We start from the raw sequence: 16,362 nt of genomic DNA, 5'->3' as shown, positions 1-16,362 counted from the left end.
TAGTTTAGTTTGGGATTATGGTCGGCATGGACTGGTTGGATTGAAGAGTCTGTTTCTGTGTCGAATGACTCTATTCCTCGTGAAACCTTGAATCTTCTTATAGATTACCAATGAGTATTTCAGCTACTTTAATGTATAAAGGTTTGGCAAGATAAAAATGAGACTGTCCATACCTGGCAGTCCTAAGTGAAATCCTGTTGTGAAATTTGCCTGGAATCCGCTTCTGGTTTCACTCTTGTCTGAGGTGAAAAACACTGTCATTTCACTTCTGGTGGAGAAGAGATCATTCAAGGAACGGTGACCTGTATACACACCTAGAACCAGAGAACCAAAAACTGAGCACACATTTTAGGCTTTACAAAGCACAAAGCATTTCTTTGACATTTATCCTACATTTCACTATGATTTATTTTTCAGTGTCTGGATAGTCAATTGCCTGTGGCATTTTTTATATGCAGAGGTGGCCAGAATGTTTAACCATATCGTGACAACTGACACAGCAGAGTTGAGTGCAAATTTTTCACGTTCCAATCAACTATAGATGGAAGGAACGAGGTGTCTTGTGGTTCAATGGTGGGGTCCATACCTCTGAATCAAGACACCCACCTGCTCCAGAGGTGTGTATAATATCTCTGAACAGATTGTTTCTGAAGATATCCAGCAAGGAAGAATTCCATTCCTCATTTCAAGGGCCCAGACAATAGTAAAACACCTTTAAAGTTCTTTGTGTAATGTAAGAGGTTTAGCAATGACCAGATTTCCAAGTTTCATTTCCTAGTTCCATGTCCTCTCTCCCCTTCCCCTAACCCCAATGGAACTGTCTGTTCTTTCTGGTCTGGCATTAGACACCCTATTGTTCTGTCATTCTCACATTCTTATCACTTAGTCTGAACTATCAACATACTTTCTCCCCCAGCACTCCATTCTTCCCACTACTGCATAAACGCTGACTTCCCCACACTTCACATCAGCTCTGATGAAGTGTGATCTGGACTCAAAATGTTAGCTTGCTGTCTCTCCACGGATGCTGCCAGACCTGCTGTGATCTCCAACATTTGACGTTTTCGGTACAGATTCTAGCATCTATCAGTAATTTGCTCTTCCTTCCTTGTTTTCATGCTATTTTGAGGGGTATTGATCTGGACTTAGAATCAGAGAATCATAGAATGATACAGCACAGAAAGGGAGGCCATTCAGCATGTCATGCCTGTTCTAGTTCTTAGATAGAAGTTTCAAATAAGTTCTTCCTTTTCTTTTCTCTCTACAGCTCTACAAATTCTAATTCCTTCAAGTATTATCCAGTATTCATTTGAAAGTTAGAGAACAATACAGCGCAGAACAGGCCCTTCGGCCCTCGAGTTGGGCCGACCTGTGAACTATTCTTGGTTCAACCCCCCCTACACTATCCCATCATCATCCATGTGCTTCTCTAAGGATTGTTTAAATATCCCTTATGTGGCTGAGTTGACTAAATTGGCAGGTAGGGTATTCCACACCCTTATCACTCTTTGCGTTGAGAACATGCCTCTGATATCTGTCTTAAATCCATCACCCCTCAATTTGTAGTTATGCCCCCTTGTACAAGCTGACGTCATCATCCTTGGAAAAATACTTTCACTGTCTACCCTATCTAATCCTCTGATCATCTTGTATGTCTCTATCAAATCCCCTCTTAGCCTTCTTCTTTCCAATGAGAACAGAATCTGATCCACTGCTCATTCAGGCAGTGCGTTTCAGTCCATCAACAAGTTACTGCATGAAAAAGACCTTAAAAAGTCTTTGGCTCTTGTGTCATGCACTTCAAATCTGTGTTCTAGTTCTCAACCATCCCAGCAATGGAAACGATAGCTCAGTCAGAACTTTGAACACAGTTCTCAAACCTCCCTTTAATCTTCTCTGCTCTAAGGTGATGTCACCGACTTTTCCTGCTTGCAAATCCCAATACTTAAATATTATACTCCTGACACCATTCTCATAAATCACGTCATGGTCTGAGGATATGGGTAAGCCACTGAGATGAGGAGAACTTTCTTCACCCAGAGAATGGTGAGCTTGTGAATTTTTTTTGCCACAGCATTGGTTGAAGCCAAAACATTACATCCTTCAAGAAGGAGTTAGATATGTTAGAGGTGATAGGTATAGGACAGATGTCAGAGGTAGTTTCTTCACTCAGAGAGCAGTAAGGGTATGGAATGCTTTGCCTGCAACGGTAGTAGATTCGCCAACTTTAAGTACATTTAAGTCATCATTGGACAAGCATATGGATGTACATGGAATAGTGTAGGTTAGATGGGCTTCAGATTGTTATAACAGGTCGGCGCAACATCGAGGGCCAAAGGGCCTGTACTGCACTGTAATGTTCTATGTTCTATGTTTCTTGAGGTTAATAGGACCAAAGATATGAGGAGAAAGCAGGAAGCTTTGTTGGATGGTCAGCCATGATCATGTTGAATGGTGGAGCAGACTCAAAGGGATGAATGGCCTACTCCTGCTCCTTTTTTAATGTCTACACCCTCTCCAAAGGTTTGACAATCTTCTGAAGTGTGATTCTCAGAATTGAACACAATGCCTTTGCCCATGTCTAAACTTTGATCCTTGAAGGTTTAGCTCAACTTCCTTGACGTGTATTTTATGCATGGATTGAAAATTTCGGTCTGGTCCTTGTTACCTTGAAGAGTGATAGTGAGCCTTGAGCTCTGAACCAGTGTGTTGGAGGTTTCCCCATGGCACAGTGAAAGAAGGAGTTCCAGGATTCTGACTGAGCTGTAGTGAAAGAGTAATGATGGAATGCACATGGCCCCTATGTGCTTGTCCTTTAGAGAGCATGGGGTTTTGGTAGATGCTGTTTAAAAGGGCTAAGAGGTGCACAGGAAGCCAGTAGGGGAGAGGTTATGTAATTTGCCTAGTAATCCAACATCCGTAGTAACTTGTGTTCTAACCCCACCATGAGTGGCGGTGTAATTTGAGTTCAATAACAAAGTCTGGAATAAAAAGTTACATGAGTATGAACTTGTTTTCTGGTCATGAATCTGTGACAATTTACTGGACCTTGGTGTGAGTAAGTTTACATGTAGCCATCCTTTTGTTAAGAAAAGAAAAACCTTCTGGTTCACTAATTTGTTTCTGAGAAGGAAACCTGCTATGTTTATCTAGTCTGGCCTATATGTGACTCCAGACCCACAGCAACGTGGTTGACTCTTAACTGACCTCTGGACAATTAGGGATGGGCATTAAATGCTGGCCTAGCCAGCTATGCCTATGTGTTGTGAGCAAATTATAATAAACTTGCACTCTACCTTTTCAGGGAATTGGAAATGCATAGTCTCTTGTATCTATTATTGTACGAGGTTAGATTGGAAACAATGCATGCGCAATCATAAATACACACTCACCTGAGTAGAGTGGTGCTGTGGAAATGCAACAGAGCAAACTGCAGGCAGTTAAAGATGATCAATAAAAACAATAAAGGCTATATCCACCTGACTCTTACCCATCAGTAATGAATCTTTTCCTCTCCCATCTCTGACCTCCAACACATCAAAAATATTTTCCAAGTCGAAGTCTTCAAAATGGAGTTGGATATTTTTACCCTTGTCTGTGATTAAATACCATGTGCCTGAAATTTGGAAAAAAAGGTGATGAGTCTGGAGGATTCCATGAAGGATGTAGAGGATCAGCAATGGGAATGGGAACACTTTCTTGTTGGAAGCAACCGGTGTATCTATTGTGCTTACTTGGTCTGGTCTATAAGTGACTCCAATGGTATGGCTGACTTTTAAATGCCCTCTGAACTGTCCCAGTGATCCACTCAATTGTATGAAAGAATATCCAAGACTAGTAAAAAGAGATAGACTGGGGGTGGTAATGGCCTAGTGGTATTCTTACTGGACTGTTAATCCAGAGACCCAGATAACATTCTGGAGATCCATGGTCGAATCCTGTTGTGGGAGATGATGGAATTTGAATTCAATTGAAAAAAACCTGGAATCAAGGTCAGCTGATGATATAGCCGATTGTCAGAAAAACCCATGTCTTTCTGCTGTCCTTACCTGGTCTCGCCTACATGTGACTCCAGATTCATAACAATGTGGTTGAGTCTTAACAATGTGGGCAATTAGAGATGGACAATAAATGTTGGCCTAGCTGGTGACACCATCATTCTGTGAATGAATAAAAAAATTGCCCAAGACACTGAAAAATCACACCCTCAGCCTCACATCTGCCAACTGTGTAAAGTCCACCTTAATTGCATTTGTTTTTGTTTCATTTTTTCATGAGACACAGGCATTGTTAGCAAGGCCAGCATTTCTTTGTCCATTCTTAATTACTGTTGAACTGATTTGTGAACAATTGCAATTATGGGATGCAAGCTCAAGCTCCGCAGAGTTTGTTTCGGGCATCTGTACTACTTGCCAAGTAATATCATTACTGCACTAACATCGCCTCAAAATCCTAGTATGTGCTGTCCCACTGGGATGACTAATCCACTGTAGGCTGTGACACTGTGGTATACAGATGGGAAGGAATTGCCCTGGGAACCATCAACATTGACACTGAGCCCCACAAACTCTCATGGCATCATGTCAAATATGGGCAGGGAGGTCTCCAGCTGAACGCAGCCCGTTCAGTTTAATAATGTATCCTACTTCACTTTGAATGTCAATTAAAAGAACAGAGAGTGGCAAGAGTGCAGAACATACTCCGGGTGGAGGATTCTAATGCCCACCACCATGGAGTGGCTTGGTGGCACCCACTGCTGATGAAGCTGGAGGATTCTGAAAGAAAATAAATGCTATATTGGATTTGTGACCTTGGGTGAGGGAGCCAGAAAGACTGATAAACGTATTTGACCACATCCTCACGAATCTACCTGTCACAGATGCTTCTGCACAGGACAGCATTATAGGGTTGATCACCATACGTCCCTTGTGGATTTGAAATCTGACCTTCACATTGAAGGTATACTGCAGCATGTTGTGTATCAGTAATTGCTGAGTGTGATAGTTTTAAAATAGATCCAGCAACTTGAGACTGGGCATACATCTAATGCTGTAGACCACCAACAGCAGCAGAACTGTATTAGACCAGAATCTGTTACCTTATGACTCGGCAAATCTTTTCTTTGTTCTTCATTCTTATTTAGTTGCAACTCACAGCTTTGCACATATCTGTGTCTGTCTCTCCGTCTGTAGCTGTGTTTTTCCTACAACATTGCAATGCTCAAAGTGTGTCTTGTGACACCATGCTTTGTGTGCATAGTGCAGCAGTATGTTCAACACAAAGTTTTTATTGAAGTGAACTGCTTGCACTGTGTGTACCTCACATGATTGCAACAGGCTAAGAGGGACATTTCACATCATTGTGTTTCATCTCAAACACTGCCTGAATTAGAGAGGGATTCTTTATCCTCTCCATGACAAGTGAGAGATTCAGTATCCTTTCTACTGTCCAGGCTCTCTGGAAATGGAGAAAGTGCAAAACTGTCTCATGGTAGACCTGCAGATGATCATGCCTTCTGAATTGGGGATTTATGAGAATTGTGCAAGAGGGGACATCTGGTGTAGGAGGAGTGTTCTTTCCCAATCAGAAACTTAGCCCATTCTCCTGCTGCATGGTTCGTTTGAGCATGAGCAGAGGGGGAATGTCTGAGCAGGAGGGAAATGATGAGAACACTAAAGGGAAAACACAGCAAGCATAATAAAAAAAACATTAACTTCATTCAAATGGAGCATCCATTCTCAAATTGCCAGGACCCAGAAGAAAAATCAAATTTAAACATTATTAAAGAAGTCTGACTTACAAAAAGCATTATTCACATAGTTTTTGGGGAAATTTATTGAGCTGAAGGTTGTGTTTGGTTCCCTTAGTTCCAATGGTCCTCCACAGTCAGCTGCAAAGAGAAGAAATGTTCAATGATGCATAGCACACAGTATAACACTGCAACTATTTAACCCTGGCTTTCACCTTGGATTCATAGATTCGCACAGTGTAGAAAAGACCCTTCGGCCCATCGAGTCTGCACCATAACTACCACTAATTCCTCTCTGGTCACAGGAGAAGTGCCAGAAGACTGGAATGGGTAATGTGGTTCCACATTTTGAGAAGGGTGATAGAGGTGAACCAGGAAATTACTGACCAGTGAGTTTCATGTCAGTGTTAGGGTAACTTTTGGAAAACGTTTGAAGGGGCAAATTAATACTCACTCAAAAAGGCATGGGTTAATTAGATTAGATTCCCTTAAGTGTGGAAACAGGCCATTCAGCCCAACATGTCCACACCGACCCTCCGAAGAGCAACCCAACCAAACCGATTCCCCTACACTTACCCCTGCACCTAGCACTACGGACAATTTAGCCTGGTCAATTCCCCTAACCTGCACATCTTTGGACTGTGGGAGGAAACCGGAGCACCCGGAGGAAATCCACGCAGACATGGGGAGAACATGCAAACTCCACACAGTTGCCCAAGGCCAGAATTGAACCCTGGTCCCTGGCGCTATGAGGCAGCAGGGCTAACCACTGAGCCACCGTGCTGCCCGGGATAGTCTGGCTTTGTCAGAGGGTGGTCATGCTCATAAAGTTTGTTAGATAGTTGCCAGGCAACTCAGTCCACCAATTGTCTCCCATCTTTTTCTGCATGCAGTCTCACTGGGCATCTGGCTCTCAGGGTTGCTCCCTGTCAGACACCACTTCATACAGAGCAGGAACATGCATTTAAACCAACCTATCACAATATGCTTTAGTTCATTAGCTTAATGTGGAGCGCAGTCTTCATTCAGGGAGTGGCTTCAGCTGGGAGCCATTGTTTCATGTTTGAGGGGGCAGGGACTGCACATCTGGATATGAACATAACTCAGTTGATACCCACGCTATTTTTGAGCCAGTAGATTATAACTTTAAGGCTCACTCTCGGTGGACTCTAAGCTGTGATTCCACTTTAATTTGGTCTTGAGTATCACATGTTTGAGGATAGTTGACCATCTAATGTCGCATCCAATTGAGATTCAGTTTGCCTGTTTTGATGAACAGTAAAATATTCCCTTATTCAACCCACAAGAGAGCTAGATGTTGACCTGTCCAACATATTCTCCTCAGCCATCACCACTGCCAAACTAGATTAAGTGGGCAATTATATCATTGCTACATGGGGATTGTTGTTACTGAATGAGTTGTTGGATTAGTCTGAGTAATAGAGCACATTTCAAAAGGAATCCATGAAACATTATTAATAATGATTATACTGTGAGCAAAAACAAATAATTTAATGACGAACATTTTTATCTCAGACAAACCCAGACTGTAACTCAGGGAATCCTTAAATAAATTATCCTAATGCATGAGCTCAGGAGTGAATTGTGGGGAATTGCAGCTTGCAATGCATCCTGGTTAAAATTTGTTAACTCACTACAGATTTGGAATCATCCTGATCCTTATGGCTCAGTTGCTGGTTTAAGTTTATTTTGTTAAAAAAAATGTTCTTTTGCAAATCTCTCTCTCTCTGGCCTGGATTTTTGGCATGTCAGGTTTACATTTAAAAGTAATGGGAGGGGTTGAATTCCAGGATTTCTAATTCCATTCCCAGCATTTCTAAAGTCCATCAGGGCCTATTAAGGATGCAGGTGATTCAGTTGTAAACCTGCAATTGGCACATCTAACTATGTTGGCTCAATTGCAGGGGTAAGAAACTCCTAGGCTTCCATTATTATCATGGAGCTAGGCCAACATTTTAAAACATAAGGTTTCTACTGTTCTTAGCCAAACCTTATTTCTTACATCTATTTCCCTGTTGAAACACCAGAGCCCTTGCTTTATGGACAGCTCTCTGCTGTCAATTGTACAATGTTTATGTACACTTTCATTGGGCTGCAGTGACAATGAGTTTATTTTAAATACAAAATGATCAATGAAAAATAAAAAAAAGTACATATTCTGTCACTATAACATGCATTGTTTTTATTCCCTGTATAGAATGAGGATGTGCATGAATTAACCTTGTTTGGCATTGCCCAATGAGAGATTATTAGGGTTAATGGAGCATGAAGGTTGACTGGAAGGGCATTTCTTGGATTGAGGTGCATGAGGACCATCATGAGGGGAAGTGAGGCAAAGGTGCCATACCGCAGGTATGTGAGGTAGATGAGGTGGCAGATTGACGACATGAGGGAGGTGAGGGATGGAGGACTTTTCTGTTTTTTTAATTATAACTGGGGGAAAGTCCCATAGTACTGAAATGGACCTTTTAAACAATTGGTCTCCGTGCCATCCATTAAATCTTTTCCAGGCTTGGCTGGCCCAACAGCGGCAGCAGGCATTTTGGGTGGCATAGTGGCTCAGTGGTCAGCACTGCTGCCTCTCAGCACCAGAGACCCAGGTTCAATACCAGCCTCAGGCAACTATCTGTGTGGGGTTTGCACATTCTCCCCGTGTCTTTGTGGGTTTCCTCCAGGAGCCTTGGTTTCCTTCCACAGTTGAAAGATGTGCAGGTTAGGTGGGTTGGACATGCTAAATTGCCCATATTGTCCAGGGGTGTGCATGCTAGGTGGGTTAGTCATGGTAAATGCGGGATGGGTGCTGAGTCTGGGTGGGATGCTCTTTGGAGGGTTGGTGCAGAATGGATGGATTGAATGGCCTCCTTCTGCTTTCTAGAGATTCTATATTATTTTTCTCCTAGGGTGACCTGACTGACCCGGGAGATTTACAAATCCCATTATCTATGTCAAGGATGGAAGTCTAGAACCTCTCTGACTGTTTGCCTGCCTACTTATCGGTACATCTATCGGCGGCACGGTGGCACAGTGGTTAGCACTGCTGCCTCTCAGCACCAGAGACCCAGGTTCAATACCAGCCTCAGGCAACTATCTGTGTGGAGCTTGCACGTTCTCCCCGTGTCTGCGTGGGTTTCCTCCGGGTGCTCCGGTTTCCTCCCACAGTCCAAAGATGTGCAGGTCAGGTGAATTGGCCATGCTAAATTGCCCATAGTGTTAGGTAAGGGGTAAATGTAGGGGTATGTGTGGGTTGCGCTTCGGCGGGGCGGTGTGGACTTGTTGGGCCGAAGGGCCTGTTTCCACTGTAAGTAATCTAATCTAATCTAAAAGAAAATCTATCGATGTATCTCTCACTTTCTATGTATCTATCTACCTAGATATACGTCTTCCTCCGAATTTCTTTCTTACTCACTTGGTCCAGGAATTGGAGTTGTGGGTTGTGGTTCAGCTGTTGGCTCTGGGTATTCACTCTCATTACAGTTGCTATTTGTAAGTGATATATCATCCAACGCGATTTCAGAAAATTGTCCAGTATTCTTAACAGCTTCAAAGACAACCTGAATAACGAGTAAATGGGTACACAGAAACACATGGAACAGAACTGAAACATTGACACTTCTTCCACCTCTTTCTAATAGAGGTTTGGCAAGACACATCTGGTTTTGATGTAATTGGATTTTTTTGTGGTGAATGGTTTCTTACTCAGAGTTTTCCCTTTGTCCAGTTTTCAGCCTTCCTATGCCCTGCAGCATCAGGCACCCAGATTCAATTCCTGCCTCGGGCAACTGTGTGTGGAATTTGCACATTCTCCCCATGTCTGCGTGGGTTTCCTCCGGGTGCTCCAGTTTCCTCCCATTCTTCCCAGAGTCTAAAGATGTGCAGGTTAAGGTGGATTGGCCATGCTAAATTGCCCCATAATGTTCAGGTATGTGTAGGTTAGGTGGGTTAGTTGTGATAAGTGCAGGATGGGCACTGGGTCTGGGTGGGATGCTGTTTGGAGTGTTGGTGCAGACTCGATGGGTCAAATGCCCTCTTTCTGCACAGGTCACAGGGAATACGTCAGAAAACCCATCCATTAGGAGGGGATAGCATGGGGAGATCACCCGAATTGACCTTTTGAATCTCCATTTCTCACCATGTGAGGCAAGATTCCCACTGTGGTTTGGAACATGTCCATGATGATTTCATCAACGTCAGGAGTGCACAGCAACAGTGAGATGTTTCCCCTCATGGGGGAGTCTAATACCAGAGTGCATAGTCTCAGAAATAAGGGGTGCCAATTTAAGACAGAGAAGGGACGGTATGTCTTTTCTCAAAGAGTTGAGTCTTTGGAACTCTTTGCTACAGAGAGCTATTGGAAAAGTGTCTTTGCGTACATTTAAGGCTGAGATAGATTCTTGATTGGTAGGGATCAAGAGTTACAGTGAAAAGGCAGGAAAGCGATTGTGAGGAATGTTGGATCAACCATGATTACACACTGTTAGCCACTGTTCCCATTAATAGCTAATCGACCTCCCAGCCAGATCGTTATCAACTCCTTTGTCTGCCCAATTGTCCTTCTCTCTCTTGGCTCTATCCTGCCTATCATTTACTCCTTACGCCCTCTTCCAACTCTACCTTCTGCATATAAACTGACATTTTCCTAGCCACCATCAGTTCTGAGGACGGGTCATTGGACCTGAAATGTTAACTCTAATGTTTCTTAACTGATGCTGCCAGATCTGCTCAGCTTTTCTGGCAACTTCTGTTTTTGTTTTCGATTGCAGCCACTCAGTCTTTACAAATCTGAGCAGGTTCCCATGTCTCACCTGACCACCTGCACCTCAGCAACTCAGTTTTCTATGAAGATTTACCAATCATCAAGCCATCTGAGTAAGAATGCCAAGGAGTAACTATTGTGGAATGTGGGGAAAGGTTTATCCTGTATGTCCGTGCCTGCTAAAAAGCTGAGTTGAAACCAAAGAAAGTGAAATGAATCTCCAGAAACTGCCATCAGAGAGGCTTCTGCTGCATTTGAGTTTGAGATAGTATCAATCCCAGAACCATCTTCTTCCGAACTGAAGAAGAGTCAGACTAGAATCTCTATCCACAGATATTGTCAGACCTGCTGGGTTTCTCCAGCACTTTTCTATATTTATTTCGGATTTCCATAGTCCCCAGTTCTTTGATTTTATTGAAATGAACTACAAAGTGTTTACTCCACAAGATTGTTCTCATTAGACCAGGAATATTTTTGCCTCCAAAATGTCTACTAGACCACAGAAGGCACTAGGCACCCACAGATTCAGATTATTGAAATGGTGAAACATGCATCAATTGCCACCTTCCATGTTAGAACATAGAACAGTACAGCTCAATACAAGCCCTTCGGCCCATGATGTTGTGCATTTATCTTCATCTAAGATTAACCTACCCTATACAGCCCGCAATTTAATGCTGTCCACGTGTTTGTCTGGCAGCCGCTTGTAAGTCCCGAATGTCTCTGACTCTACCAATGCTGGCAGTGCATTCCACACAACCACCACTCTCTGCATAAAGAACCTACTTCTGACACCTCCCCTATATCTTCCTCTAATCACCTTAAAATTATGATGCCTCATGATGGCCATTTCTGTCCTGGGGAAAAGTCTCTGGCTATCTACTCTATCTATGCCTCTTTTTACCTTGTACACCTCTATTAAGCCACCTCTCTCCTCCTCTCCTCCTCTCCAGTGTGAAAAGCTCCAGCTCACTCAACCTCCCTTCATAAGACAAGCCTTCCAATCCAGGCAGCATCCTGGTAAATCTCCTCTGCACCCTCTCTAAAGCATCTACACTTCTTATATTGAGGTGACCAGAACTGTACATAATATTCCAAGTGTGGTCTAACCAGGATTTTAGAGAGCTGCAGCAAAACCTCACGGCTCTTAAACTCAATCCTCCTGCTAATGAAAGCCAAAACACACCATACACCTTCTTAACAACCCTGTCAACTTGGGTGGCAACTCTGAAGGATCTATGTACATGGACAACAAGATCCCGCTGTTCCTCCATACAGCCAAGAATCCTGTCTTTAATCCTATATTCAACAGTCAAATTCGATCTTCCAAAATGAATCACTTCACATTTATCCAGGTTGAACTCCATCTGTCACCTCTCAGCCCGGCTCTGAATCCTGTCAATATCTTGTTGTAGTCTGCAACAGCCCTCGACACTATCTACAACACCACCGACCTTTGTCTTTGACAAACTTGCTAACCCACCCTTCCACTGCATTCAATTCTTCATTTATAAAAACTACAAAGAGCAGAGACCTAAGAATAGATCACTGTGGGACACCAGCGGCCACTGACCTCCAGGTGGAATACTTTCCATTCACTACTATTCGCTGTCTTCTTTCGGCTAGCCAATTCTGTATCCAAACAGCCAGATGTCAATGTATCCCATACCTCCTAACTTTTTGAATGATCCTACCCTGGGGAACCTTATCAAATGTCTTACTGAAATAAGGCATTCTTTGTGCAATTCTATGAAACAGAAGTACAAACATTACTCCCTGAGTGGCAATGCTGCTGCTTACTATTGAGAGTTAATGAGGCCCCTGTGCAAACATGATGAACAAGTCCTTGAACAAATGACTGCAGATACTGACCATTACTTTCTCGGTTTCATTTATCGTCAGTTGCCCATAATTCCACTGATTGCCGTAGTTTCCCTCTTTCTGGAAGGCTGTCTGTAACACATTTGTGTTGCTGGTGATGTAAACACGCAAGCGAGAAACTTGTCTTCCATACATGTAGTACCTGGGTGGAGAAGGAAATCACAGTACACGTAGGAACATTGCAAAGAGACTGAAGACTTGAGCACAGTCACAAAGCATGGAAGGAGGCTGCTCGGCCCCTCACGTCTGTGATGGATCTTTGAAAGACTATATGATTACTCCTAGTCTCTGCTCTTCATCCTCCAAAATCTTCCTTATTCACAACATACACAATAGTCCGTAATAGAAGTTACGATTTTCTGCATTCATCACTTTCACAGACAGAGAATTCAAGATGATAGTAACTCAGTGTGAAAGTATTATTTTTGTCTGTCTCCAGATATTTCCATTCATCCATTAGCTCATGAACACACACCCATGTGCCCAGTGCACACCTTAAGGCACTGATAGACAAAGCATACATACCCAAATATACCTCATACTCTGCTCATGTGCACATCTTCATAGTTCCTGAACACTATCATGCCATGTAATTTACAAAGTTCGTACATGTCACAGCTACCTTCTGAGAACTGCATTTTTTAAAAACTTTCTCAGCTCATTTTGTCCAGGGACTTCACTTGGTCTCTGAATAAAAATTAAATCTTGGGCTCATTACCTACCAGAATCCGAGACATGAAGGCTCAGTCTCAACAGATAACATAGGGCTGAAGAGTCGGATCTTCCTTGGCTTGTTAGATGGTTGTAATGGAGTCGTGATGTAATATCCTGGAATTAAAAAGAGATCATTAAGATTTTTGTACAACAGAAATTTACATTCATAAGTCTCCTTTGACAGGACTTTCCAAGCTATAACAGTTAGAGATCTGCAGCACAGAGAAAGCCCACTGAGTCTGCACCAGTCAAAAATAACCACCGAACTATTCTATTCCCATTTACCAGCACTGAGCCACCGTACTTTAGGGTCATAGAGTTATAAAGTAATTTTACCTGCCATTGTTCTTTCATATCCCATTTGCTCTCTTGATTTCCTTTTTAAGTGTCCCCTTGCACATTCTGTAGTCCTCTAAGTATTCTAATGTTTTGAGTTCTCAATATCTGCTATAAGACTCTTTTTTTCTCCTATATCCAATCCTGTTTATCCCTCGATATCCAGTGTTCACATGATTTATTGGTCCCGCCCTTTACTGGGACAAGTTGGCCCAGTATGCTCCCTATTTCCTCTTGAATGCATTCCACTGTTCTGACACAAATCATACCTGATCTTACTGAAATCAGTCTTCTCTTTGATTTCAGACACATCCGCATCTTTTTGCATACAACCTTGAATCTAATTAAGTTATGATCGCTGTCTGCAAAATGCTCCCCCACTGATACTGCAACCATTTTCTAAAACCTAAAATTAAGTCTAGGACCACCCCGTCCCTCATATGGCCTCCCATGTACTGTCCAAGATGCATTTTAAGAATTCTGCTCTGTCAACCTTTCACACTGTGACTACTCCAGTTAATGATGGAGAAATTACAATCCCTAAACACCGCCCTATTACTTTTACACTTCCCGACATCTGCCTCCAAATCTTGTCTTCTTTTTCTCTTAGGCTGGTAAGGGGCCTATACTACACTCTCGGCAAGGTGATTGATCCTTTTTGGTTTCTAAGTTCTACTTGTATGGCTTCATTTGAGGAGCCTTTTAACATGCCATTCCTCCTTACTGCTGTCATAGATTCTCTGATCAAAATTGTGACACCCCCCACCTCTTTTCATAGAATTCCTACAGTCTACACTGACTGTCCAAAGAGCATCCCAACGAGACCCACCCCTCTGTACTATCCCTGTAATCCAGCATTTCCCCATGGCTAACCCACCTAGCCTGCGCATGATGGGCAATTTAGCATGGCCAATCCACCTAACATGTACATCTTTGGACTGTGGGAGGAAACCGGAGCACCCGGAGGAAACCCACACAGACACAGGGAGAATGTCTGTGTGGAGTTTGCACAGTCTTCCGAGGGTAGTATCGAACCAGGTCCCTAGCACTGTGAGGCAGCAGTGCTCGCCACTGAGCCACCATGCCAATCCCTTTATCATCTGATGATGATACAGGGCAGATGTGATTTACTTTGTGCCCTCAATTCAGCTGCCTTGTTCAGACTCTTAGCATTAAAATAAACACCTCCCAACCTCCCTTAAAATTAGATTCCCTACAGTGTGGAAATAGGCCCTTTGGCCCAACAAGTCCACACCGACCCCCTGAAGAGTAACCCACCCAGACCCATTTCTCTCTGACTAAAGCACTTAACACCACGGGCAATTTAGCATGACCAATTCACCTGACCTGCACAGCTTTGGACTGTGGGAGGAAACCCACACAAACACAGGTAGAATGTGCAAAAACCACACAGACAGTCACCTGAGCAGGGATCAAACCTGGGTCCCTCACGTTGTGAGGCAATAGTGCAAACCACTGAGCCACTGTGCCACCTGTAGCCTATAACTGGCCTGTAATTTCTATGTCTTCAAGATTCACTTGCTGTACCTTCTAATTGTGGCCATTTATCTCCAACCTTGCTGAACATTTTCTCTGGAGCTCAGCCCCTACCAGGTTAATTTAAGCCCTCCCCAATCACACTAGCAAACATCCACGTGAGGATACTGGCCTCACCACAGTTCAGGTGTAATCCATCTGCTGTGTAGAAGTCCTGATACCTCTACCACCCAGGGGGACAAGGGCAGTAGTTACATGGGAACACCACGATCTCCAATTTCCCTTTCAAGGCATTCACCATCCTGACTTGGAAAAATAGCACTATTCCTTAAGCTACTGGGTCAGAATTCTGGATTTACCTTCCTAACCACACTGTGGGTGTACTCACTTGGATTGCAGCAATTTGCAATGGAAGCTTCTGTCAGTTTCTCAAGTGTATTTAGGGATGGCGTAATTATTTGTTTACTCATTTAGTGAGACCCATTTCGACAGAAGACATGGAGTTGACCACCTTTTCAACAGTTTGACTACATGAGGGTCACACATAATAAAACTATATGACCCTAAGAAATAGGAACAGAAGTAGGCCATTCAGCCCCTCAAGCCTACTCCACCACTCAATAAGATCAGAGAGGCTGGAAAGACAGGGACTTTCTTCACTGGAGTGTAGGAGGTTAAAATCAGGAGGGATATAGATAAGCAGGAGACTGGAACAACATAGTAAGCCAGGCTGCATCAGGAGTTGGAGAAGTCAATGTTTCACGTGTAGCCCTTCTTCAGATGGCCTAGTGGCATTATCACTAGACTGTTAATCCAGAGACCCAGATAAAGGTGCTGGGGGGCTGGATTCGAATCCCAGTGTGGCAAATAGTGGAATTTGAATTCAATAAATATTTGGAATTAAGAACCTCATGATGACCATGAATCAATTGCCAGGAAAAATCCATCTGATTCACTCATGTCCTTTAGGGAAGGAAACTGTCATCCTTGTCTGGTCTGGTCTACACGTGACTCTAGACCCACAGCAAGGTGGTTGATTCTTGACTCCCCCTCTGAGCAATTAGGGATCGACAATAAATGCTGCCTTGCCCATATCCCATGAACAAAGACTCCCTTTATATCAGGCACATCCTTCCTCAGATGAGGAGAGTGATACTGCATGGAGGGATAAATGAAGGGATAAATAGTCTTTCCCTGTGTTGAACCATTTTTTTTGATGAAAACAGCATCATCAATCTTACCTGATTGGTTCCCATATGTGTGGTCATTATTTGGGCCAGTTAATGGTGGGTACGTTGGCCCATTGGATCTCTCCCAATCACCCTCATCAGTTAGATCTTGTCTCCAGTAGCAAAATCCATTCTCAAAACTGCAGTTCACTTTCTCCTGATCTGCGGGCACAGACCATGAC

At 43.2% G+C, this 16,362-nt stretch overlaps 1 protein-coding gene across 1 annotated transcript in view; it reads right to left on the bottom strand.

Moving 5' to 3' along the window:
- The window catches only part of tmprss15 (transmembrane serine protease 15), a 98,459-nt gene that overhangs the window by 30,792 nt on the left and 51,305 nt on the right, over positions 1 to 16,362 (bottom strand). Inside the window, 7 exon segments of the mRNA XM_043700197.1 lie at positions 174 to 314; positions 3,491 to 3,616; positions 5,801 to 5,890; positions 9,177 to 9,321; positions 12,396 to 12,546; positions 13,127 to 13,232; positions 16,193 to 16,342. Of these exon segments, the coding sequence (XP_043556132.1) occupies positions 174 to 314; positions 3,491 to 3,616; positions 5,801 to 5,890; positions 9,177 to 9,321; positions 12,396 to 12,546; positions 13,127 to 13,232; positions 16,193 to 16,342 (909 nt within the window).

This window comes from Chiloscyllium plagiosum, chromosome 12, assembly GCF_004010195.1.
Source record: "Chiloscyllium plagiosum isolate BGI_BamShark_2017 chromosome 12, ASM401019v2, whole genome shotgun sequence".
Taxonomy (NCBI): Eukaryota; Metazoa; Chordata; class Chondrichthyes; order Orectolobiformes; family Hemiscylliidae; genus Chiloscyllium; species Chiloscyllium plagiosum.
This window is presented reverse-complemented; position numbering and strand designations above follow the sequence as displayed.